We start from the raw sequence: 27,890 nt of genomic DNA, 5'->3' as shown, positions 1-27,890 counted from the left end.
TTAAAATGAAGATTTAATTTATGCTACGTACAGTTGAACATCTATATAATGACCCTCGGTTTAACAAACCCATGGCACAATGAAGTTTATCATTTCCCAGTCCTGATACTATAAAACATTTTTTTCTATGCTTTAGCAAATTCAGTTTTGCAGTTACATTTAACTCAAGTCCACATTAATTGCATGCATGTGGACTGAAGCTTTTGTGACAAACAAAATAAAATAAAAACATTGCTGAATATCAAATTCATAATTCGCACATGTACTTTTGTGCACATACATTACTCACAAGTGGCAATAAAACACCGACACAACAAGTGGTGGACAGAATGCACCACTCTGCGCGATCTGCCATGTAAATACGAAATCCATGTTGGGCGCACTATTTGTGCTCACAGATATGCTCTGAAGCGTGCCAGCAGGAACAGGAAAACGCTAACTGGAAGGGAGATAACAGGCGCCTAAGCAACGATCAAAGGTACGAGTGCTGTCTTGGTACCATCATGTGTTGTTGCCCACTTTGCTATTGCAAATCAATATTACGAATAACATTATGGTGATTTTGGCCTTGGTAATCATCACACCACTGAAACAAAATGGTGGTCTAGCATTGACAGGCCATGATGATGGTTGCTAGCACCAGGTGCACTCTGCACTGAAGCTTTGCTCTCAATGTGACCTATACTGCATGTTGCACTACTTCTAAGCACAAAATTATTGCTCCAATTTCTTGTGGGATTTTGTTCATAAATGCTTACTCAGAATATGCTATCCACCAGGACAGTTCTAGGAACCTATGAAGGAATTTTTATTGCTGAAGCAGAAGCGTGGCTCTAACGAAAAAGTAAATTTATTGAAATTTTCTACTGCAAGTACAACTTCACTTTATCTAGGTTCGACCGTACTAAAACACCAATTCTGAACGAGTCAACATAATACATCTGAAATATTGTCGTTAAATTTGCATGATTGCTATTGTGATGACCTAAACAGACTCAATTGGAAGGAAAGAAATCTCGAAATTAGAGAGTTCTAGATTTGGGGGCGTAAGTGGCTTGTGTACGCCTTGCATATGCAAGCTACTTTAACTCCAAGAAGACCCAAGCAGAGTGTTTGGATTCATGCACAGACAAGGCACTTTCGTCCCCTAATTTAGAACTCACTATAAAGAACAAGCTCAAGCACAATAGTACTGTATGGTGAAAACTCAAGAAGCTGTGATTTCTGAAAATTCCTTCACTGACTACAGAGTAAAAACATCACAATAGCTTAAACACAGCATAACCTTATGTTGAAAATGTACACACAAAGAATGCCTTGGTTAAAGAATCAGGAAATTAGTGACACCACCACCAAATGCAGGCAGATTGTCAGTGGTTAAAAGGGTTTTGAAGGTTTGTTAAAAGCGAGTACAAATAAATTTTGAAATCAATGCATTTGTTGTTTTCAGACCCCATTCAAGCCGTGCGATTAAAAGAAACACCAAAGGATACTATCAACTTAAGCTGGACTGGTAGGCTGGGGGGAGCTTGGTGTGGAAGAGTATGACGTAATGTTCTAGTGGCAACACCAGATGAAAATTTTCACAAAACCTCCCCACAACCTCATAGTAGAACTTGAAGTCACAATGTACTAGTTTAAACTACCAACTGCAACTTATGGTCTGCCTGCTCAATGCAGTCCTCTAAAAACAGCGTGAACTAAAGGCTGCAACTCATGGCACATGAAGTTTTAAGCTAATTACACACATAAAAACTAGAAAGCAGAAAGAATACAAAAACACCACATCTTTCACAACTGCAGAACAGACACGCAGAAACACACACACACACACACACACACACACACACACACACACACACACACACACACACACACACACACACACACAATGGCTAACAGCATACCTAGTTGCTACTCGCCCAAAATGGATACAGTATCTGAGCTATGATTTTCTCAGCAGTTTACCAAGATGCTATGATTTTCTCAGCAGTTTACCAAGATGCTAACAAAAAATGTAATAAAACATTTTATTGTTATTATGAACATTATACTAACGAGCACTTCTAAAGATGACACTGTTGTAACGCTTCAAGTACCAATGCGTAGAATACTGAAGAATAGTGCAACTCACATCCAAGCTACCTGCATATATTTCTATTGTGCATGATACTCAAACTCCACCACTGCTGGCTACTTAGGACTAAAGGAAGACTGAGGGCTGTGCTCTAAAGTCGACTTCCGCTAATACAACCCTGATGGGACCAACGAAATTAGTAGAATTATCCGGTGAGTCCAATTAAACAAAAGGCAAAAAAAAAAGGCAATAGACACCAGATTCATTGGCAGTTTTTGCTCTGATTATAAAACGTCCCCGAATTTTTATTGGTTCAGAGTAGAAAACTAACATAGAAATGACAGAGCTTCTAAACAACGTAGAACCCGAATGCGCACCCGATATTTAGCAAGACAAACGTAGCATGCGTCCGATTGTGGCAATAAGAAAAAGACGAAACCAGCGAACTTTAACTTCACAGAATGGAAATTTACCTAATGTTCATCGTCATCACTCTCGGACAGCACTTCATCATTGTCTATTGAGAACCAGAACATGTCATCCTTTGTATGGTCTATACTGCATTTTTTAAACGACTTCGCAACAACTGCAAATGGAATTGTGGCCCACGCCTAGACTAACCATTTGGCTAGTTTGTCCTGCGACACATACAATTCTCCGAAACACCAAGAACACATGATGCGGCTTGTTGCTGCTAGCTGAACATGTAAAACAAGTTAAATAACTTATTGTTTGAATGTGCTTTCATAATCAGACTGAAAGCAGCGCTTCATCATTGTCATGCTATGCGAGAAAACCCTGATGTTGTGGAGAAAATTTGTTTCATCGCCATCCACGATTGCCATCTTGTGATGGCAATGATGATGACACTGGCTAGGCTGGCTTTGACAGTGAACGCTGCGAATGCGGCTTTGGTTGTGTATTGGATTGCACCAGCCAAGCAACTTACGAACAAATTTTCTTGGAAGAAAAAGCATGTGTTAGAAGTTGGCGAATACTGTAATAATTATTCGTACGCTACCATTTTCACTTGAAAATATTCCTGGCGTAGACTGAAAATAGGTGTTTTTGACGGGAGATGGGATGTAATTGACGGATTCACTGTACCTTATGCATCGCCAAAATGGACGCTCGCACTAGGGGACTCTCTAACTGCAATCACCATGGGGGTCGAGCGCGTGCGTGAGGACCAGCCAAATTCGAATTATCTGGCGAAAGCTAATTTTAGGATTGTAATAATTATTAGACCTTCAGTCAGGATCAAATTAACCGAAAAATTGAATTAACCAGTTTAACGGAAGTCTATTGTATAAGGTTTTAGGCCTGCCAGACTGTTCTACATGTTGAACATACAGGCACATTTTAATTGAGACTGTCTTTGCCACTAAAATTCAGTTACACCAGTGCAAAATGTTGCAAATAAACCAATGCATTAAATAATGCATAACTATGTCTTGCCTAGTTATAATATTTTAGACAAAGTGATGCGAGCCCACCATGTGTCTGTGATGCAGTTAAAGAAAGGCCTACTTCGTACGAAAAAAGTTCCATTACCTATCCAGTTTTTTCTAACACATAAGTAGAGCTCTCCAAGTTTTTAATAATCTCACGAGAGCACCAACAGGCACAATGGTCAGTGTCGTGACATGGCGTGCACGTGCAAATGCAGCAACAGTAGGCACATGCGCACAGAGCATCCTCCTGTCCATTGTCTGCTACGCCATGGGTTCTCAGAGTGGGTTCCGCGGAACCCCCCTCGGGGGAGTTCTGCAGGCCCCTGCTCTGGATTCCGCAAGCGACTGAAATTTTCCCTGGTTCCGTGCTCGCCAAGTGGCTAAAACGGCGAACATGAGGTACGCTTGATCGAAAGAACCTCCATTACCCATGCCCGAGAGTCAAAAAGCACACCACAGAGCGTAACAGCAACGCGCGAACTGCGCAATAAATCCGCAACCAGCTTGTAGCCACCCAACCTCCGAAAATGGGCAGCACACCTAAGCTTTCACAATTGAATTTCGGAGGCCATAATTTACGACCAATGCGCCTTTCTCCCGTTTGCAGATAGAGTAGGTGCCGATAGAGTGTGCACTTACGTATGTGTCGGAGGAATAAAAAAAAATTAAATGTGCGGAGCACCACAAGTGCGCGCCGCAGCAGAGGAAAAAAGGCGCTGGCATCCAACCGAAACGAAGTGGCGCAATCCGCGTCGCCATATATCTTTAGTGGCAATTGTACGCGATACGTGACTGACAGCAACGCCGGAACGCTTCGTGCCTAATTGTGCCCTTAAAACCTTTATTCTCGCGTTAATCGCTGCGCGTAACACCGTGTTGGCGGCTAGCCTTCATAAGTGCGTAGTCGCCATCCATGATCGCATCGATAGCGGCCGCGGTTTCGTTCGCAGCGGTTGCGGCAAGCAGTAGTATCGCTTTGACTCAGTGCAAAGCTGTCAAAGATAAAGAGCACCGGCTACGTCAAGATGGACCGACAATTTGTTGGCGACCAGCTCACTGGTGAAAAAATTACTGGGATGTGCGCACGGTAGTGAAAAGCGCGTCTCAGATGAAGACGCGTGCTGCGAAGGTGTCGCGAGGCTTTGCCGCTGCCAGCGCTAATTCACAAGATGCAGAGAATTTCAGCTTCCGCACTGCTCTTTTGCAAAATAGAAACAAGATTTGCCAATTCATTCAGTAAATAAAAGCATGTTGACGTAGTAAGCATTTGTTTTCTTGGTACACCCTCCATAATTCAACATTTTGTTAATTAGGACATTTTAATACAGTTAATTCGGGGGAGGGGGCGTCCTGGGCACTCCATGGAGCTTAGTAGGGTTCCCTGGAACGAACGTGCTTGAGAACCCCTGTGCTATGCTATTCCATTCAACCTCCGCCACGTGCCTACCCTCTCTACACTTTGGCAGGTGCAATCTGTGACATGGTGCTGACCATTGTGTTGGTTGATGCTTCTGTGAGCAATTCTGATGTACGTGATGACAATTTGATTTTATTAAGATCTACATATACTAAAAAAACAAAGTGGGGCAGGCATCACAGCTTATTTTCACAGATGACAAAATTGCACAGAGGTAGATGCAAGCAGAAGATTACTTAAATACTAATATTTCTAGTTGCACGATGTGGCAGACTTTTTGGATGATAATGCTGAAAGATCGGTGTTGTGCATCTACTAGTATAATGTATCATGCATGCAATATTATTAATTTTAAAGCAGATAACATATAAAGGCCTCTTGTAAAGACCTAAATGTGTTACTGCATTTACTCGATTCTAACGCGCCCTCGATTGTAATTGTAGTTTTCCGTGAGCAAAAAAAAAAATCCTTCACAGTACCGCGCACCTCATGCCTTCATACAGAAATACAACTTTCTCATTTGGAAAAAACAAAGATTTACTCCCGATGCACTAAAGTTGCGATGAATAAAAAAAAGTAGCAGTTTCACCCAAAAGGCGAAGCATCGATAGCGATAGCAAATTAGTAGACAGCTATGCGAAATAAGGATAGCAGTTTTATCGGCCGTATGAACTTGCAAACATTTGCTTACTAACTAAATTAACAAACACGGTGTCACGCGCGCAGATGCAAACATAAACATCTCGCTCGTTGACCACGGGAACTAGCTGTCAAAACGCGAGTGACGAAGCACGGCGAGCGAATTGACCTTCGTGCTAGCACGCCTCTCGCTTCAACGCGAAATATAAGCGGTGAAAACACAGCGCGCGGTCAACTCTCCCCGTCGCAGATAGCTTTCAAGATAGGGCAAAGGCGATCGTATCGCCGAGTGGATCCCGTCGCACAATACATTCCGTTTCGGTCCACTGAAACACTTCCGCGTTGCTTTGCTGGCGAAAATCCTCTCTCGTTTGTGCCAGTCCAGCACGCTAGCCGAAAGCCCGTGATGCGGCCCGATTTCCATCCGTCTCCGCGCACATGATCACTTTCCTTTTAAATGTGGCATCGTGATGAAGTCGGCAGTTCATGCTGATAGAGCAAGCGCAAAAAACGGGAAGACAGACGGTAGACTAATGCCCAAGCACAAGTACTGCAGCACACGGTGAAAGTTACGGCAGCTAGGCTCGAAGCGCACACGAGGCGGCCATTTTGATATGCCATTGGCTATATGTAGCGCAGATTTAGGGTCGTAATGATTCTTAACGCGCACGCAATTTTTAGACCCGTTTTATGAGGAAAAAAAGTGCGCGTTAGATTAGAGTAATACGGTAACACAACCGTACATAGTGGTTACCCGCTGTAGGTGCTATTATGTGGTTTTGTTCTGTTTAAGGTCACTGACTCCTGTTTTAGGTAGCAATTATCCAATGACACGGGCAGCAGAACTTGGTAAGGAGCTTACAGAGCTCAAAATATTCACTAGCATGTTTTTAACAGATTATACGTCTTTTGAAGCATTCCCTAGAGATATGGCCCTTTGTCATTGTGTCAAATCTAATTTAACCTGATTTTTGCACTCATGTCAAATTTTATAATACTTTCGTTATGACCAATTTCTTCTTTAAAAAAAAATTGCCTTGTCATAAGAACATGGCCATTTAGTAATAGAGTTTCATAAATGAAAGCATGACCGATTATGGGCTAGGGTTATTTACAAAAATGAAACAGTTCACAATTGAACATCTCTTTGCATCTATAGCATGCACACAGAGCTTCAAATTATAATGGTTATCTCCAACAAAAGTAATTTGTGACAAATGAATGGAAAGTTAAACTTGTGAGTTGCAAAACGTTTTCTGGGAGATAGTTTCCTAACATTTTTATGTAATTAAACCTAGCCTGCCAAAAGACAAGTGGTTTTCATGATTACGATACTTCAATAAAAACAGCCCAGAAAAAAGCTCATTTGCCTGCTGCTGTACGCTTGTACAGTAAAACCTCGTTAATTCGAAAAGTCGGTTAATTCAGACCGATTTCTCTGTACCCGGCCAGTGTATGCCATATTGAATGCAATCAAACTCGCGTTAATTCGGACATATTTGGCCGCATATCAGTTAATTCGGACAACTTTCAGAGCCTGGCGAGCGAGGTGCGCCGCAAATGTCTGAAGCAAAAAAGAGCAAAAACGACACTAGCGTCCAACAGAAACGCACTGCGGAGTCCGCGTCGCCATAGACATGAGCAGAAAACGTAAGTGAATGACAGCAACGTCGGAACGCTTCATGCCTATTTGTGCCTTTAAAGCCTTTATTCTTGCGTTTACCGCCTCGCATAACACCGCATTGGCCGCGGGCTTTCATATTGCGTAGTCGCCATCCATGATCGCGCTGAACGCGGCCGTGGTTTCTTCCGCAGCGGTTGTGGCAAACAGGTGTTTTGTTTTGACTCTGTGCAAAGCTGTTGAGAATGAAGAGCACTGGCTACATCGCCATGGACAGGCTGGCAATCAGCTCACTGGCGAAAAAGTAATCGGGATGTGCGCGCGCAAGTGCAAAACGTGTCACAAATGAAGGCGCAAGCAGTGGCCATGCTGCAAAGAGAAGCCGCAAGGCCTCGATCGCCTCAGCGAGAGCCAATGAGTCACAAAATGACAAGAATTGCAGCTTCTGCACTGCTTTTGTGCAAAATAGCAAACAGGATTTCCTCATTCATTCACTAAATAAAAGTGCGTTGATGCAGTAAGCATTTGCTTGTTTTCTGGATACCCTCGATAATTTGCCCCCCCCCCCCCCCCCCCCCATTTGGTTATTTCGGACATTTTTTTCGGTACCGTGAAATCTGAATTAACGAGGTTTTACTGTATACACCTATGTTGAACTGCTCGCAATGTGCAAGAAACAAAGTAAGCCTGTCCTCACACTAAAAACTGGCGAGCAGATAGCTTGCTTAGAGGACATGACAACTGACCTGCATTCATGGAGCATCCAGAGGTCCACACAAACAAAGGGTCGTGGGCAACTGATACCATGGCAGGGGTTGTTGGATGGACATCCATCAATTAGGTTGCGCCATTCGACTACAGCTGCATATTCAGAACCACTCTCCATTGGCAAATAGTGCTGATCTAGCCGGATGTCATTCATACAACCTGCCAAAGAAGAGAAGAATGATGCTGAATGACAAGTTAGCAAAGAGAAACAAACATGGGCCCATCACTTTTCCATGCATATTAGCTGACTGTCATCACTTAACCAAGTTTTCTTCATCAAAATGGCAAAGCCTACTCCTTCAATACAAGGCAGGCATACATAACTGCCTGTGACCTGTTCAATTGCCATCCTGTATGTATTCAAATACAATAACAAGGGTGCAACACTATTCACAACACAGTAAAAAGGCTTAAGAATTTAATGCAAAAAAAGAAGAGAGAGAAAAAAAGCATTTCTGTTCTCCAGACTTATACAGACAGATCTCCAGACCCATTCAAAAATATTTTGGCATACTTTCATTACAATAAACTACATTCTACACTGCCTCTGCCATGCTGGTCAGCACAAAAGATTGACCTGCTGTGATTATATCTTGTCAAAGATGTTTCTACCAGACAGTGAAATGCCATGCACAGTTTGCTTTCAGCACTCTCACGACAGACACAAAGGAATCTATTCTAGATGCAGATTGCAGGTAAGAATTTGCGACGGCATGTTTGCTATGAAACACTGCAATGACTACACTGCAGTTGTGCATGATCATGCTTTTGGTGGATGTACACTTGCAAGAAAAAATTTGGCGACCAAGGGTGCTGCGAAATCTTTTTTTCTCCGCAGCCTAGGCATGCCGGCTGAAATTGGGTTGTACGGTGTATAATGTGTGCATATTCAACCAATGCAATGTATTAAAGCAATTCCACATTGTGAAACAATGTTAGAAATTTTAATTTCTTCCTTAAGTTTTAGTTTCCAAATGAGTGCACAGCAGAACTTCGTTGATACGATCCAGTTCCGTGTGATTTTTCAGCGCCAACGTTCGCGAACGAGAATGCAATAAATGACCTAATATAGTTACGCTTTTTTACCGGTTAATACATTTGCAGAAAACACAATCTTTCGGCACAAACATTCAGTATATTGCCAGGCTGTAATCATATATTTTCCAGCCGCTAGATCTCGTGTAAACAAGAAAAGGTGCGAGGTAGGCGCGATTGAAGGCAGTAAGTGCCTGCACCGACAGCTTCCCCGCAGTACTCCCCTGCCCAAATCATGTGAAAATGCCGCCATGCATTCAGTTTCCTATTCCCATAGCAGCAAATCTCCTCGCGGGTTGTTGCAAGTCGCCATCCACAGCTATGGCCGCTAATCCATTGTGATAAGCATCTTCACCTATTTGTTTTACAGGGTGTGTGGTGTGGGAAGTGTACTGCACACTTCTAATAGAAAATAACCTAAACGCGCCGCCGCTATCCCCTGTTGCAGGTGGCACAAATTGAGCGTCATGTTTCGATCTGACGGCATCGTATTCTGGCGTTGCCCACCAGGCTTGATTTGAATGTGAAGGAGCTTGAGTGCGTGCTCCCACTCAAATGCTCCAGTCTGACCATGCTACGTGGTGCGGACTGGCTTTGCCCTTCACCAACTTGACCAACGCACTTTTTGAAGCCCTATCAATTATTCTGCCAAGGTATCTAAACAGGAGCGGCCAGGAGCACTGGCAAGCGTGCGCGTGGTCTGACCTTAGGTTTCGTGTGGTAAGAGGCTAGTTGACCGTTCAAAACTAGTAGAAATTAGCGAGACCCGATGCCGTGAAATGACAAGCAGAGTGGCCAAAGCTTAATTTCTACAACGGCAGCCCCAGCCGAGCGTGAGCAGACGATAGTCGTCTTCTTCCGGAAATACACAATTATTATCGAAATTCAAAAGCTAATTTTCGCTTACCTCAACTTGTTAATTGAACTTCAATAAATATACACAGTAACAGTAGGAAGAAGCACACTGATCCAAACACCCTTCTTGATTGACGTCGGCTATTGGAAAATAAATAGCCGCCGTGTATGGGAATCCATTTTATTACAAAAGAAGAGAGTAAGGAACAGGCTTCTGTTGAAAAGAGTGTTCGAGAGAATGGTGACTTCGTGCTCCGCTTGCAAGCTCTACGTGCCGCGCACGACTGCAAAACTTGTTCAGAGCCGTGTATGCTATCCGCGGAGTGTTTTTTCACCAAGCTTGAGGGGTGGTTCGGACCCCTTTAAGTGTTAAAAATCATGCAGTTTCTGAAAAAATAAGAAACATCCAGGTAGGGTGTAACATTAACGGCCTTGGTTGGGACTCCTGTGCCACTTGCGCCATTTTGATACAAACGCACATTCCTGCGCCGCTTGAGCGGGCAGTTCGGACCCCTTTAAGCGTTAAAAATCAATGTCATGTTCTCAAAAGATTGTGCAGGCTGGCTAATGTGTTCTCAATAATGTTGAAGGTGAAAAATTTATTTTACAACCAGCAATGTTTGTTTTGCAATGCAATGCTTGCCATTAGCAGCATATTTTGCACCCAAGCAAAATATGCTGCTAATGGCAATTCACTTCTCTCAAAGAAAATGTCAGCTCACCTTCTTGATAATCGTTGTCAACAACAGTCACACCAGGACCAACATACTGGACGTCTCCACCAGCAATAACATTCTGCTTCTCAACCCACATATGCTGGTGGGGGCTTTGCCAATCCAGGAGCTCGTTGAAGCGCCGCCCACTGCCTCCGTCCAGAGCTAGGCTGGCTGAAGCGCCATAGCGTAAGGCACGCACTGTGTGCCACTGGCCGTCATTCACCCACACCCAGGGAAGCCACAACTCGCGCTCTTCAGATGACCGACTTCGGTCGAGGTTGAACCTAAAACGCAGCTTCTTGTCCCGGATCTAAACCAGTGAAAAGATTGCATGTGCTCCAGCAACTTTCCACTATGTAAAAATCACCTACAAGCAATATAAATAATGTTGCTGTCTAATCACCTCAAGAATGCAATACTCCCGCCCATGTTTGCTTGTGATGCGGAAAAGTTCTCCATGCTTCTGACGTGTACGGAACTGTAGCTGGATGTCAGTCTTGTATGGATGAGGGTCAAATGGCAGTGCATACTTGATGTAGCTGCTTTGTTGGAACATCTTGGACTGTGTTTCTGTTGGAACAAAGATAGGTACAAATTAGAAGTGACCAAAATTCGAAATTTCAAATATGAATCATATCCCTGACACATGGGCGAGCTAAAGTCCTTTGAAGTAAATCTTTATTTTACACTGAAGGAACCCTTATCAAGAAGAGTTTCGTCGCTGCCACACGCTATGACACAGTCTCCTTTATATGTTTTCAGTAAGCAATGCAGCAAAGCACATGGCTCTGCTTCTTTAAACTTAAACTGACAAATCATTAAAACAAGAAGAGTATCTGGCCAAATTGCATCCCTGCTAACTGTAACATCATTTTTTGCAAGCATTAACATTACAATAAAGCACCACTGCATTTTGTCAAGTTTTGCGTTGTTGAAGAACTATGCATGAAGTTGCCCCATTAGGCCCACAGAGTTCGGATATCTCCCCCTCCACGCAAGACCTTGTCATGAGTAAGAGACAACATGAAAGCACAGTGTTCCACTACGACGAGGAACACGCAGTGTTCCAAAGAGCACGAGCGCTCCAGGCACGTGACTCGAGCCGTGATCGAGTGGAAAAGCAGCGCTGAGCTGGCATTGTCTGCGTGGCTCCGGTCTGAGAAGGTTGCCTCGCCAGCACTGCACTGGCGACGGGAGCAGCGGGTGTTCGGCTTCGGAGGTTGTGACGCTAGCAGTCCAAGACGTGGCCGTCAACCTCGGCAACGTTCGAGCGAGGTTCCTCGGACTTGCTGCAGCCACTCACAGTAGTTCCGGACACCCCAGCAGCAATCAACCTTCGAAGGCAGGCCAGCAGTGGCCCGCAAAACAGTCCCCGGGGCACCTCGTCAGTTGAGCAAGGCACCAAACGGAAGCGGCGGCCGACCCCGTCGCTAAGCCTAACTTGCCGAGCCGCACTGCCACTTCATCGACAACGACCAGGATACTCAGGCTGCTACACCGACGACGACTTCAACAGGAGCGTCGGATGCAACGACTCGGGAAGAGACACGACTTAGATGGGTAGACCACAAGAGTCAACAATAAAAAGTGAGAGCATTCCATTCATGCAGCGACACATCCAGCGAGGCTAGAGTTGCCAGACTACTAGGAGTGACGGGGACTAAGACAGGCTAAAGGACAGTGTCACTAGCTGCTAGTTTTGTGTACGAATTAGAGCCGCGTGTATGTGTTACACGTATTATGTTTATCATTATCAGTTGGGTTTTCTGGGGAATCTTTTGTTCTGCTTGCTTTCATTAAATCATGTGTGCTGTGCTGTCATACGTGTCTCAGTCCATCTAGGTTGATTTGAGAATTTACTATTTGAAGTTGCAGAATATTCACTTCTGTTTGAATATAAGTGATAATTACACTTACTGGGGAGCAAGCCAGATGCCAGTGTTGACTGTTCTGATTGATTTGGCTGCAGGTGAGCTGCAGTTCCCGAACAAACGTGTGGGGCACCTAACTACTCAATTTTCAGCCATTCAACAAGGATGCCTTGCCTCTAGACAGCATACCATATTTACTCAAATCTAACGTGCACTTTATTTCTGATAAAACAGGTCCAAAAATTGCCTGCTTGTTAGAATCGAGTACGACCCTAAATTTGCGCTACCATATTGCTATCGGCATTTCAATATGGCCGCCTCCTACGCACTTCGAGCCTAGATCCCGTAGCTTCGACCATGTGCTGTAGTACGTGTGCTTAGGCATTAGTCTACCAATTTAGTTAAACAGCGAATGTTTACAAGTTTATACGGCCAATAAAACTACTATCCTTACTTCGTATAGCTGTCTGCTAATTTGTTGTCACAATCGATGCTTCACCTTTAGAGCGAAACTGGGACTTTTTTGTTCATCGCAACTTTAGCGTACTGGGAGTAAATCTTGAACGATAGTTGTATTTCTGTATGAAAGCATGAGGTGCGCGGTACTGTAGAGGATTATTTTTCCCCCTCTCTTTTGGTCACGGAAAATGGGTGCGCGTTACAATCGAGTAAATACGGTACACATAAAATTTGTTTTTATTTAGACAACGCAATTTATTATATGGACAATCTCCACACATTTATAATTATAATCTCCACGTGTATAATTAAGGAATGCGTACTAGGCCTTGTTAACGGTCTCACATACGAGAAATGCATGATGGGCGAAACAAGGGCTCAAATCTCCACAGAAGCGTCAGTAACAGCTCTGAATGGCTGCCAGTATGCTTATTCAGTGTCTAAGTGCTCGTACTGTGACCGGAGATGGTGCGCACGCGCCTGTATAATTAAGAAACTACTTTTCCCATGACAGTGGCCCCTTTCCATTCTTGGTATGCTTCACCGCATAACACGGCTGTTTGCGGCGAAGCTGACCAATCAAGTTCGAATTTTCCGGCGAAACCAATTTTGAGATCACAATAACAGAAGTTTTGGTACATAGAAATGTATGGGTGCCTGCCGGAACCTTCGTTCGGGATCGAATTGGCCGGAGTCTTAATTAACAGAAGTCTACTGTATGAAGGTACACAAGAAAATGAAAAGTTTGACGTTTTGTGAGCAGAGAAGGTTGCACTTACCCCTGTCACAATTTGGACCATGCCAGCCAGGGTCACAAACACATTCTGCCCCCTTATAGGTTCCAAGGCAGTGGCCATGACCACAGGACTGGTGAAGCAATGCTGCTTCACTGCATGAGCTCTCAGCAGGAGGACAGCCAGCCACACTATTATACGAGCTTCCAGGAGAGCCGAGGTCATACATCTGGTGATAAGCGAACATACAAAGCACTAGCTGCAACCATGAATGTATCACTGCACGGATTCAAACTAATGTGGCTCTGCATTTTGCACCCAATGAAGACATCTTGAATGCATAGTAACATCAGAGTCTTTCACAATATCTACAAAAAAAAAAAAAAAAAACTGAGTGATAACGCAGGACAAAATACAGGAAGTGTGCACAAAAATTATGTTTACTTCTTTGTAACTTCTGCTTTATGGTATTGCATGTGTGTGCTGATATATGTATAATTACCAATATAAATCGAGAAAATAGGTTCAAGGCTGGATGGACGTCTTTGGCTACTATGGCTGTATAGCACTTGGGCCAAAGCACAGCTTCAATACGATTGCAGAGTTTATCTTGCCTTGGAGATAAAATGCAGGTCATGGCACAGTTTAAACAAGCGCACTCCAAGTATTCAAAAATACAGCATAGTATACTTTTTACGACAGGAAAATATCTTAATGTCGTCCTCAAAATTTAGTAATACTTTGCCTACATTAAAACTAAGTGCCTTCTCCGTGCTATAACCTGAATGCTATCATTTCGATTGAAATTAGAGGTACGAAAGTTAAAACTTGTTTCATTTGAATACATATTAATTCCAATTTATATTAACAACCTATCTGCATGCATTTCTACGACTATTAGACTGTTTGCTGATGACTGTAGTTTATCGTGTAGTAACTAACCCACATGACTCTGCAGCACTTCAGCCAGATCTTTACAGTACAGTTAAACCTCGATATAACGAACTTCTATATAACGAAATTCCCGATATAACGAAGTATTTCACTTTTCATAATCTCTGGTAGATGGAACATCATGTGTTTATAACCTCAATAAAACGAAGTGTGTTTATATGCGATATTAGTATAACGAAATTTCACTGCCGCCACCAAGGAATACCGAGACAATAAATGGAAACTTCCATGAGCGCAGATAGTCAAATGATTGAATTACAAGTGGCTTCTTGTGAACGCACCTCTCAAATCATGGGCCACGTGATAAGAGCGACCGCTGATGGAGCAGCGTCATGTTCCGTATAAAGTTCAAGTGCGATAAGATCCTATCATGCCCCACACACTGTGTACTTTAGGTGAGTGAAAGCATGCAAGGTGAAACAAGGATGGTGGCTTCACGAGTGCCGCCTTCCACGCGAGCAAAGGGAAAGAGGGGGAGGGGAGCGAGCTCGCGGTAATTGTGATCAATCGCGCGTGAGCGGGGTGGAGTGTAAGTTGGCGCTTGTATCGGTCGTGGGTTCGCATGGCTGTAAGCGCGGCTGAGCGCATACGCAGCCGTGCACCCTGCTTTAGAGGTAATCTGCCATGTGTGCAAAGGGTGGGTGTGCAGAGACGACGCGGCATTATGTAAGCTTTCTTCCCGCGCATTTAGTATTAAAGGTTGCGTAATCTTGAGTTTCAGAGACCCGTTGAAGCTTTTCATGATGGCAGTGCTTTTCATGATAGCGTCATCCGACTGCGGGCGACACTATCAGTTGCGTGGGCGGAGTGGAGGCGAAAGCGTGGCTGGCTTCGCTTAATTCGTACCGCCGATGCGAAGATATCGCCGATGTGGCAGGAAATCCTATCATTCGTCGCTGACTCCCGAATTCAACAAAATGAATTGTTTTCTCATTCAAATTTGCTTTTTTCGATTTCCCGATAATTCGGAAAATAGTGCAGCCCCTTTCCATGCAAGAAAAATCGATTGGCTACTATTTATTTGCATAATCGGCCAAATTTCAATACAACCAAATTTCAATATAACGAAAGGAAGGAAAGGAAATTGCCGATTTATCCAACTTCGTTATATTGAAGTTCAGCTGTATTAGTGGTGTACTAACTGGTCAATGAACTTGGATGGTAATAAAATGCAAAAAAATGAGGATATCCCGCAACAGTGCTTCTAACAATCCATTTTCATATTCATTTGTTGGATCACAGCTGACTCCCGTCCGTACATGCAAATATCTTGTTGCACACATTTCTAATGACTTGACACGGCATGTGTACGTTATGCGATTAACAATGCTAACCATATGATAAGCTTATGGTGTATAAACTTTTCTTTAGCTCCCGTCGCACTAAAACTAATGCTCTATAAAACATTGCTTAGGTCCAAGCTAGAGTACGCCTCATCAATCTGGGGAACCACCCCATCCATCATCAGTGCCCATTTCTTGTCTTGAGGCCACCAGAACCGTTCTGATAATTCTATTTTTTTCAAATTATTCTCGTACTTCTAGTGTGTCTGCAGTGAAGCCTTCTCTTAATCTTCCTGGTCTTTCTTGAAGAAGAACTATTGTTCACCTTTGTCTTAAATTTTTTTTCACCAACCATGATCTCAAGCACGTCCTCTTTGCTGTGCCATCCTATATCTCATCTCGTGTTGACCATCGTTTCAATGTTAAGGTGCCAAGCCGCCAGACCAACTTGTACTCATTTATTCATGACAAACACATTCTTAGTATGGTATCACCTCCCTGCCTCCATCGCCAGCAACCCAGATCAATCCGCATTCAAGACTTACATCTGCAACATTGTGCCACAATTGTACCACTCCTCTCTGTAAGGCTACAATGGCATTGAGAGCATTTTAAGTAAATAAACAAGAAAACATTTATGAATAAATAAATAGCAATCATAGATAGGTAAAGGGCACAGTTTACTATGATAACGTTCCCCAGAGACTGTAGATTAATTTCTGGAAAATTTTTTTTAGCCAAAAAGTCATAGAATCTTTTTACATATAGCATTACTCCCATTATAAATTATGCAGTTAGCAAGGCTGGTGATCAAAGTTCACTTACCTCACTGTTGTGAACAACATTTTTTACACAGCCTTGAAATCCCTCCGTCGTATGCCGATGGCGCCAAGCATATGCACCAAGGTCCTTGCCACCAACATGAGTTCCACCCAACTGAAGCGGAGTATTTACGTTGAGAAACTCATTGAACTCGGGTACCTGAGTGCTGTTCTCACAACGGGATCTATCAATGGTTTGATTTCCCTCATGAGTTCGTGCTGACATGCAGTTGTCGACCATCAGCCGCACAGACTAGAAAAAAGAGTACAAAAACAAAACTTTACACAATAACAGTAACTAACAACACAAGGCAACAAGCTCAACAGTTCAGAATTTTTAGTTAACATACCAGCTATGGAATGTACATTGCAAGTATACCAGCATGAAAAGATACATTGACTTGTTTCCATAGGTGATTTAGCAAATAAGGTAAATTATTAATTTTTCATTATAGTACTGCCTGAAGCATGGATGACTGAATACTGGCATATACATTAAAAGTCTTAAAAAAGTAACATTCTTTTTTCATCTGCCTTCTGGTTCCAATACTGACATCACCTGTATGTGCGATTTTCTATGACCACTATAAAAATATATGCAACAAACACATTCATTGAAGAAAGTCAATGTACAAACAAATAAGGGCACAAGCTACATTGTACAAGAATCAGAAAAGCTTTCAGAGTGCAAGTAGCAAGGACAATGCTATTTCTCACTTACTTGTATCCAAGCAACTCTTTGCCTTCATAAAAATATGTTCAGTTGTTACATACCACAACAGGTTTAATAAAGAAAAAACTATTGAAGGAGATCCATCACTAAAGTGAGCTTGCCGTGCAACACGTTACTACTGGAAGTTTTCACTTAAAGCACACAATTTAGCTTTCTGCAATTTTGCATACTTTCCTGCAGGAAATGGCGACATGTTCACTTTGTCCTGATGATGAGCTGTGGGGAGTAACATGTCACCTGTTAATGGGCACCTCCATTCTGCCCACTTAGTAATGCAGTTTATACTTGGTGTTGGATAACACATAGTTAAAGCTTTTGCAGCTCTGAGTTCAGTTAGGGCAATGGCACTGGGAAGAGCAAGCAGATAGCACAAGTCTGCATATGCCCTTGTCCTGCGCACTCAAGTTAAGAAAAGATAGCAGCCAGAGAAACATAATTACATTGAAGTAAAATTACTATTCCTCACCTGTCGGTCCCAAAACACATCCAGTCGGTGCCAATTGCCATTGTTGAGGTGTTCCTCAACATCAACAAAGAGTTCTGCTGTGCCAGAACCAAAGTCTAAAAGCAGCCTAGGCCTTCCTGCATTTAGCTCTAGTGAGATGAAGTCTTGAATGACGATTTCTCCAGGGTCAGGCCGGGAGATAGGGCCATTGTAAAGCAGAAGTCCAGTCGGGCGCTCTGTCATAAACTCTAGGCTCAGATGGGAGTCTTCACACTGCTGCAAGGGAGGGAACCAAGCCCAGCCCTTGCCATTGAAATGCCGTGTTGTTTGTTGACACTGTGGTCCATGGAATCCGGACTGGCAACGACAGCTGCATCAAACATTACAACCCATCAGAAAAAGCAAATACAGCAGGTGGAACAAAATTCGTTTTGTTTTGGATAATATCCTTTTAACTAGGCTCAGCTATAAGAAAGAAAGAAGAAAAAAAAAAAAAAAAAAAAAAAAAAAAAAACAGGTCAAGAATGAACGCAATGTGCATGGAAAAAACAAAAATATGTCATCTAAAGATTTTAAGTGACTAAAGAAGTGGCAAAATTACACTGCACATATCACTTGAATGCTTGCATGCAATGCACACTGCCCTCGGTTAAAACTAAAATGGTACATGACTAATCGTAATACATTATAATGCTTGAATTGCAGTGAAATCCTGATAATTCGAAACCTCTTGATTCAAACTGATGCATAATTTGAACCATTGGTCTTGGCAAAGTCCCATGTCTTCGAACAGAGAAAAACTCCAGTGAATTCGAACTCCAAAAACCATACAACAGTTATTATGAGCAAAATTTCTCACACTCCCATGCAATGCGTTTCAGATAAACACCAGCCAAAGGCGAAGGTTCGATGCGTTGCTAGCTACCGTAACGTCGCATGCCGTAAAACAGTGATGCAATTGGCCGAGGCCGTTTTAGAGCAGTGTTTTGGAGCAGTAAAACTGGTTTTTGGAGCATCCAAGACCTATTTCAAAACTTAAAAATTGCCTTTGAGAGAAGCAAGACAGATTATAAAAGAAGGGTGCCCTTCTTGAAGTAAAAAAATTGCACATTCCACATGCTGGGAATCGGTTTAAGCGAAGCACTTATGTTGGTGTTTGAAAAACAATTGCATTGAAGATTAACAATTTTCAAGTCCTGTAGAGCACACAACCGAGTTGGACATTTTACAGGGAGTGCTTAGCTCAACAAAGTTCTAGGGCTTAAACATGTAGGTCTCATACATGACGACAACATGACGGTAATGGGCTGACGAGAACTGTATGAAAATGGTGCGACGACAATCAGATGATGAAGCAGGAATGACGACCAGAACGGCATGATGACCGTATGACCACAAACCCTCTCCAATCTCTAGTTTAGCTTTCCAGTTTGCAGGAGACTGGGCGTGCGAGTGGCAGGAACTGTAGCACACATGCAGGAAAAATCTGAGGAACTCTGCCATGCAAGAGCGTTAGGAGTGTGCAATGCTCGCTAAGTTACGCAAGCTGCAAACAGCAAAGTGCAACCAATGCAATGAAATGAAACAAGCTCAGTAGAATGTGCAACAAGTTGTGTATAACTAAATTTTCAACCATAACATACCCACTTGAAGCTACCATGGTGAAGTCGCATCATGGAAAGGCGTCACTGCAGCAATATAACGCTTTTCCATAAAGCGTTAAGAAAATGGTGTGCTTTCATCTTTTAGCTTTAATAAAGGAGCTGCCGCATTTCAAACGCCTAGTGCCTTGAACTCGAGAGATTATTATTTCTTTAAGTACCGTATTTTCCGGTTATAAGTCGCGCCCTTCTATTAGTCGCGCACACCTAAAAACTGCCACTTTTGTAGAAAAGTTAATACAGTCGCACCTTTGTATACGATGCACGTGTTTCATGCACTGCGGGTTCGCATGCACGTATTCATGTCGCGAAATGCCGTACTTACCCAATACTGATGCGCGTAGTAGCATAGCTACTACGCACCGCTGATGTACTGGAGATTTGGGCCAAAGACATGGGGTAGCTGATATCGAAGGTGAGCTAGGGGCAATATCCTGTGAGCATCTTGCTCTCCGAACTTTTGCTCGCGCCAATCGTTATCTCTCGCGGTAGGCCAGCGCCGTGCTTTCGTCAGCAGTTGTCGGCACAACAAGGCAGGAGCGCAAATTAAACATCGCCTGCTCAGTGACATGAGAGCAAAAAAAAATGTTCGGAAAGCGAGATGCTTACGCGATCTCACACTATCGCCAAAATAATGGAGGAAGGGCCAAAATCGTGCCATGTTTTGACATGTATGACCTATTTTGCCCTGTCTGCGCTGCATGCATAGGTGCACAGAACGCGAGCTTGCGCGCGTCGGCAAGCACGTGTGCTCAGAGTGCTGCCGTGTAACACCTGCCACCTTCAGTAAATTCCATATATAAGTCGCACCACTGTATAAAACGCGCTGACAAAAATTTAAAGAAAAAAAATAGTGTATTATACGCTGGAAAATACAGTAGCAGGAAGAACCTTTTGGAGAAGATTTGGACCACGTTCACGACAATGTAGCAGGATTTGCCTTTTGGAACAGTTTGGAGCAGCTATCACATCAGTGCATAAGAATGACTAGGAAAGACACACGGGAAGCGGAGACCGAACCGGAGCAAGCAGAGCACTGTGCGCCCTGCTTTCCGATCCGGCTTAAATGGAGCAAGAGGGAGCCCCCAGCGTGCACTTGATCACGTTACCTCACTCACCTAGCATTCCATAGTTCAAGCAGCGAATTCATATTTTTCCATCACTTCAGCTCAACAAATCCCAACAAAGTTATCAAGACAGAAAAAAAAAAAAAAAGTGAGCACGGATAACGTTGCGCAAGAATAAAGTCTGCATACTGTGAACCCTTTCAGCGCCACTGACATACTGGTACATTCTCCACTCTCTCTAGTCGGATGTGCGCAGCAACATGAAGTTGCCAAACTCCGAGGTAGTTCTACCATCTGTTCTACAATTCTAGAAGCATGTTTTCTCATCTCTCTGGGTTCGCTCCGAGAAAAAAAACCTGACACTGAGGGTGAGTCACCTCTGAAAAATCCCTGCACTAAAAGGGTTAATGAAGCGTTTAATACAACCTCAAGGAAATGTTCGTGTTCTCACAAAATTAAATATTAGTATAGTTCTTTAAGGGGATAATGCAGCAAGACGACACCACCGTGATGAAAGACACACAGACAGGTCTGTAATGTGTGCCTATCTGTCTCATGCTAGTGTCATGTACTTGCAGTTTTTTTATGGCTTTGTTGGTTGGTATATCACTGCATAAAAAAAATGAGCTCAGGAAATTAAGTTCACAAAGTTTTTGAGTCTTTAGCCCTTCACCATGTCCTCCTAAAGAACTAGGAGCTCAGCCACAGAACACAGACTTTCATTAAACTTATTAAATACCGCACAACGCATTTAACATCCCTCTCAACCACCCAACTCTAAGAAAAAGAAAGCAGCAAAAGCCCACACACCTGATTCCTGTATATGTGTCAACACAACGACCATTGTTGTAACATGGAGGAGGTCTCTTGCGGCAGGACTCAATCTCGGAAAAGTCTCGAGCACCGCACGTACACTTGGCCTTCACCCAAGTATTCACTCCCACAAAAGATGTCCGGTTAGCATTCACCATTACAGGATTGCGATCAATCATAAGCACATTAGTGCAGCTACCCTCGCAGTTATGGTTTTCCAGCAGGCACTCGTCAATGCCCACCATGGTGATGTTGATGCCCACTTTCTCTTCAATCTGCAAAACAAAAAAGGGATATCTCCCGTTTACTAAAGGCAGCAAAAGGCCTAAAATTGTCATGCGTGTCATGTTCATATTTAATGTTATGAGGGCAAGGTTACCACCTTGTTCCAAGACATGACCCTTGTGTCATATTGTGAATCAAGTCATTAGATTTTTCACAAAGCATTTATCTAGTGTCTCCTGGAAGTTTCATAATACCTACAACGGCAAGAATGCATGAAAATGCCTTTACACAGCAGATACACATAAGCTATGGGATTTAAAGCTACTGCCTATTGTCCCTTATTGCCACAGCAAAGTTCTTAACTTCCAAAGGCGTAATTCTGCCCAAAAAAAAGGTTTGACCGAGCAAGTGTGTTAACCCTCACCTGTTTGCCAGGGCCACTTTACTAGATTGAAGAATGTCTTCTTTACAAATTAGTGAGCTCATCAATGCTGCTCTAAAGTGCTTCATTAATGGCCTGTCAGAGTCTCTTCATGAAAAACAGAAAAACTTTTTCAAGAATTCAACTTACCTCTCTCCGATTCACTGCAACCACCCCATTCAGTAAGCTGGCCTTGTAATATGGGGAGCCATGAGCAGAGAAGCGAATATCAGTTATAGGTGGGCGTGACTGCTTGAGGATGACACTGAAGATGTCTACATTATAGGGCTTTGTCTTGATGCGCTCAGCAATCAGGTCTCGAAAGATTTCATATTTGCTCTTTACTTGTCGCTGCTTTTTCCAGTCCCAAACCCTTATGAAGTCTTCATCAGTAATGCCTAAAAATAAATTAACAAGATAGCTGAAAACTTGGTTTTTGTTCAAAACGAGAGCTTCCGCAATCGATTCCACACAAGAAACAGACTTACCAGTGACACGAATGGAGCCAGAATTGTAGATAGCCTCCTCAGGGATTTCTTTGACAGTTACTGTCACGTTGGCGTGGGCATCCATTGTATGCATACGGTCATACACTAAAAAACGTAAATGGTAGGTGCCTGCTCCTGTTGAGTTCAGCATAGTGATCATGCCTGTGTGGCCGTCCATGTCAAAGTTAGGATGGGCATTATTATTCTCCCAGAAGAATGTCTTATCAGGCAAGTCCCAGTCATCCAGATCCTCAACATGAATGCGCCCAATTTTTGTTGGTGGAGACTCCCCTGTTATAAAGATGACAATTTGCACATAATAAAGTAAAAAATTGTAAATACAAAAATATGCAGATTTCCTCATAGACCAGGGTGAACAAAAATAAAGTATGGCTTTATTGGTATACACCCATGGCTGCACCACCTATGCATGTTTTTGAACCCATAGTTATTCTATGGCTGGCACACTGCAGCATGTTAATATGGGAAAGTGTGCTGAACATTCGATCTATTGTCTACACTTCATGTAAAGGAAAATTCACATCCTTTTAGAGCACCAAACTTCAATACAAAGGCTGAGCATTACTTGCAGAAAACAGCTACCATGAAACAAAACTTACCTTTGAAATTGTACACAAAGATGCTCTTGCTACCGGGGTGCATGCGGTTGTCGTTAACATCCCCAATGATGACTGTGAGAGTAGAAGTCCCCGTGAGCGATGGATTTCCATTGTCTTTGATAAGAATGGGAACCAGGTACTCCTTCTGTGTCTCTCGGTCAAATGTTTCTCGAGAGCGCACCACAGCCATACCATCTCCATTTGCACCAGCTATGAGAATAAATTAAGTCACAGTTGATACAAGTGCATGAAACAGTAGCACAAAGGTTCACGATGGCAATGCTTAAAAAATCCTGCCAGAAATGCACAAGCTCCTCCTAGGTTAAAAACATGGTTCTTTTTTGCTAATTCTTTAATTCACAATCGCTACAGCAAATGTTTTGATACCATCCATTTAAAGTAACTAGGTAAATCAGAAAAAAAAAGAATGACGTCACTTTACAATATCTTCAAACACAAAGGCTGACGATGCAGCTGATGCTAACAAATAAAATATACTTTGAGAATACCGTAAGCAACATACTGGGGTCGTGTTCCACTCGGAAGAACTGCTGAATAAGCTCTGGGGCATTGGGATCCATGCGGAAAGTAAATGGAGGGCCGTTGTTTTTGGAACGATCATCATCATCTGTGGCCAAAATCTCTTGCACTTTCTGTGGAGGTGTGTGCTCTGGAATGACTGGTCTGTAGTCGTACTGGAATCTGGGTGGGTTGTCATTGATGTCACTAACAACCACAGTCAATGTTGCAGTTGCAGTTCGTGACGGCACTCCTGCAAACACATGTTAAACAGAAAGAAAAATGTAGAGGCACACTTATGACAGTAAAAGGCAATGCAAGAAAAGGCAAAAGCCACGAAAAGTTAAACTGAGTAGCAACCATACTGTCAGGAAGCCAATCTATAAGCAAAATCGCTATTTTCCAATTATTAAATATTATGTCATATGATCTAAAAGATTATACTATTCCAGAGATTCTACTGCACTCTGTCAAAAGCAGATGACGTTTCTCATACTGACCATCATCAATAGCCAGAATCTTGACTTGATGTCTCGGAATGTCTTCTCGGTCGAGCGTACGCTGAATTTCAACAACACCATTGGGATTAATCTTGAACTGTCGCTTCTTGTCAGAAGATCGGTCAATCATGTAGCTGAAGAAGGAGCGAAAAAAAGTAATGTAGCGGTTGGCTGAGAAGTAGAATGGACGAGGAGGGGGGAAGCATTGAGAACTATATGTAAAAAAAAAAAAATGCACATAACTAGAGCTGAACAAAGACAAGCTGTGCTGACACAAGAACTTAAAAGGTGCCTCAATGATTCAGGAGAAGTTTTGACACAAGTTATAGGTGGCTGAAAATGACATAATCTGAAGAATCTGGCCATATAATGTGTGGCGAGACGTTGTGGACAAAACAGTCCATCTTCACCGGTGTGAATATTATCAAGGTTACATTTCATTAAAAATGACAAACCGAGACCACAGAGCAATTTCTTTGAAGTCTATAAATGTCAAATCATTAAAACATACCGCCCATGGTTGCCTGGAAAAACATGCTTGCTGCAGCTTTACTGAAGCAAAAACATGCACGTTTTCAGCATTTTCAACACATTGTACGAGTGAAAAACTGGGTTTGTACTTCCAAATCCTCTCGTACAGTGGGACAACATAATGCTGGAACTTCTTATTATGCCCGCCTTATTTTACATTCCATATGTTTTTTTGTTTTTCAATTGTGCAAACACGGGCGAGGGGCATTGCATTTTTTGCCTGGCATAATTTACTGCAATCACATAAATGTGAAAATGAAGCCTTGCTTTCAAATCAACGACTGTCCATTTTAGAATACAAATCAGAAGGTACCAAGAAACTGCTCCGAGTTAATGTAACCATAGGAGACAGCACTACATAATATATGTCAAGCTTAAGGATAAGGGGTAAAGTTACCTGACACGTGATTTTCCACCTTGGTCAGCATCTGTGGCTTTGAATGTTGCCAAACTCGAGCCGACAGTGGAATTCTCCGGAACAGACACTTCAATGTTAGGCCGCTCAAACTCTGGCTTGTTGTCATTTATGTCCTTCACCCTGACTTTTACTTTAGCATAGTCTGCATGGTAGGGATCAGTAGATTCACCACCATTGTCGCTAACTTGTATAGTGATATTGAAGCCAAATCGTTGCTGCAAATCCTCATAGTCAAGAGGCTGGAATAAAAAAAGCCAAGCCACAGTGTTGCTAAAATGGTTCATGTGAAGCTTCACTAAAAATATATATATCTTATTACAGCTACGTGCCAATAGCAACAAGAACACGCAGAATGAATTGGTTGAGCAGCAAAAAGAAGAAGTATATTATAACAGCTAAAATATACATGTACCCATACTAAACTGAGTACCCAAGATATTTAAAACCCCCAAAATTGAAGTAAATAAACCAAGAGAACAATTTTAAAACAAGGCTGTAAGGTCATGTAAGAGTACACAAAGTTCTGAATCATACTAAATGGAATGAAACTAAGCTAAGACTAAGCTAAGAGGTTGTATACACACCTTGGCTATCTTCAGTGAACCAGTTCCATCAGAATTGGTGACCATGGTGAATTTATCAGAGCCAAATGTGTTATCAATAACTTTGTAGCTAAACCGGTTAGTTTCTAGTAGATCTCCATCGTTGACCGATACGACCAAGATTGGATTCTCAGGAATATTGTCTGCTTCAGTCTCTTCAACGTCAACAAACCAGTCCTTTTTGGTAAATTCTGGAGGCATGTCATTAATATCCTTGATCTTGATAGTAGCAGTCCCAGTACCTGCAATGAATGTTATACCACTCAGCAAATACACCAAAGCCCCCACTTAAACTAAAAAATATATATACATTTAAAAAATATAAAAACAAAAACCCTTGGAATAACATAAATGAACGGCATGCTGCTACATGAGCACAAAAATAGATTCTGCTATCTAATTAAAGGAATCTTTCAGCAGAAAATGAACAGTCCAAAAGCTAAACTGCATCATGTTCTCTTTGGTCTGTGCAACAGTCAGGCATCAGCAGATCAAAAGATTTGTGAAAAGCTTTTATTGTAATTAAACATGACACTATGTGGCTCTGCCAACAAATCATGACACCATAGATGACTCAATGCATCATGTGCATTTGTAGACAACTTCCAGGAAAAAAGACAAATACTAAAAATCAAAAGTGAAAAGTCTGAAGTGTTCAAAGAATGCGTAAATGTGAAAGGAAAGTTCGGCACACAGAGCCAAATGTTCAAAGTTTGAGTGTCAGCAACAAACGACATGTCCCACTCTGCACCATAATTTGAAGAACACATCAGGTGTTTTGTATTAGTAATTGTGCTTTATATAATAGTTTCATGCCACGCATCATTGATTAATCAATGTGTGTGTACCAAAATGACCTTTCACTAAGGTCAGTCCTTTTCAGGTTTAAAATTACTGGGCAAATCTTTTTAAAGTGCATATCCCTCACGGTTCATACAAAACATTTGGCTCACAATTCAAGGACAATTCAAGAATTTTAGGGATGCCGAAGGCCAAAATTTATGGAGGGGGAAACAAACCTTATCCTTACACATACACTAGAAATTAGAAAAATTTCCTTCTTAGCTCCAATTTCTTGCAACTGCAGAGTTGGAGTTTGTTTCAAGCTCTTCAGATGGCGTTTCCAAGTTGAATTTCCCCTTGTAATGATGTCAATCGCCTTCCAGCATGATGGTTACTAGTTTGGCTTTAGCCAAGGATACTGGCTGCGTTATAGCCAAATGGCTGAAACATACTTTCCGCCAGGCATTTCTAGAGCCTATTGGGCTCGGAAATGGAGCCATGATGACTGTGGTGTGAACAACTAGCAAAACAACAAAATGGTTGCACGGTTTGGTCGCTTTATCTGGTATTGTCTACCTCCATGATGGCAATAGCAATTTAAACAGGCTTGTCGTTAGTGGATGTGAACACGCCACATTGCAATCATTACGCGACACTCTCAAAAGAAAATATCTAGGATTGTTACACAGCGTCCATGGTATAGCCCCTATACGGGGTTTGTTAATCTGAATGATTAAGAGTTGTCGTCAACCCCAAATTTTAAAGGAATTCAAGAAGCACATTTATTTTCAAGAAGTTCTGTGGGCCCTTGAATATCCTTTTCCAAATTTAAAGGTTTTCAAAGATTTCAAGGAGGTATTCGAACCCTGATATCCCTACACCAGTAACTTAATAAGTGTACCTCGATACACAGCAATACAATGATATTTTCATCTTCAATGGAAGTGAAGTGAAAAATCAACTTAATTTGTTTTTATGTTGGAGAATTCACCATAGAACAAAAGGATGAAGAACATGGCAAGAGAAATATTGGATGCTGGGGATGTATGCCTGGCCACACACTTAGAGAGTGCAACTCCAGATGGCAGGGATCAACTTGGCAAGTTGGAATGCAACTTCTACTAATAAGCAAACAATTTCATTTTAAATTGGGAGCTGTTATTACACTTTTTAGCTGTGTCACCATTTGCCATTGTAACTTACCCATAATCATACCATGCTGACAAAAATATAAATTAGATTAGAAACTTGGACATATGACACCAACTCTATGGTTTCAAAGTAAGGATGTGAGCTACTGAAAATTGATATCCTAATCGAATGTGCTAACACGACATCAACAAAGTGCGAATGCTAGAGC

The 27,890-nt window shown here is 42.3% G+C and overlaps 1 protein-coding gene across 9 annotated transcripts in view; it reads right to left on the bottom strand.

The window, feature by feature from the left end:
- Nucleotides 1–27,890, bottom strand: part of LOC119435666 (neural-cadherin) — a 259,627-nt gene that overhangs the window by 9,253 nt on the left and 222,484 nt on the right. For all 9 annotated transcript variants that reach the window (XR_005188868.2, XM_037702430.2, XM_037702441.2 and 6 more), the window contains 14 exons: nucleotides 25,730–25,989; nucleotides 25,125–25,384; nucleotides 24,197–24,330; nucleotides 23,701–23,949; nucleotides 23,178–23,387; nucleotides 22,558–22,848; nucleotides 22,220–22,467; nucleotides 21,421–21,698; nucleotides 17,904–18,252; nucleotides 16,709–16,957; nucleotides 13,692–13,875; nucleotides 10,986–11,152; nucleotides 10,589–10,892; nucleotides 7,955–8,135 (listed from right to left, as the gene is read on the bottom strand). Coding sequence is in view for 8 of the 9 variants with exons in the window: in XM_037702430.2 (XP_037558358.1) it covers nucleotides 7,955–8,135; nucleotides 10,589–10,892; nucleotides 10,986–11,152; nucleotides 13,692–13,875; nucleotides 16,709–16,957; nucleotides 17,904–18,252; nucleotides 21,421–21,698; nucleotides 22,220–22,467; nucleotides 22,558–22,848; nucleotides 23,178–23,387; nucleotides 23,701–23,949; nucleotides 24,197–24,330; nucleotides 25,125–25,384; nucleotides 25,730–25,989 (3,364 nt within the window). In the remaining variant the exon portion in view is untranslated. The remainder of the gene's footprint in view (nucleotides 1–7,954; nucleotides 8,136–10,588; nucleotides 10,893–10,985; nucleotides 11,153–13,691; nucleotides 13,876–16,708; nucleotides 16,958–17,903; nucleotides 18,253–21,420; nucleotides 21,699–22,219; nucleotides 22,468–22,557; nucleotides 22,849–23,177; nucleotides 23,388–23,700; nucleotides 23,950–24,196; nucleotides 24,331–25,124; nucleotides 25,385–25,729; nucleotides 25,990–27,890) is intronic.

Source organism: Dermacentor silvarum, chromosome 1 (assembly GCF_013339745.2).
Source record: "Dermacentor silvarum isolate Dsil-2018 chromosome 1, BIME_Dsil_1.4, whole genome shotgun sequence".
Taxonomy (NCBI): domain Eukaryota; kingdom Metazoa; phylum Arthropoda; class Arachnida; order Ixodida; family Ixodidae; genus Dermacentor; species Dermacentor silvarum.
The sequence above is the reverse complement of the archived record's forward strand: the minus strand, read 5'-3'. Positions and strand labels throughout refer to the sequence as shown.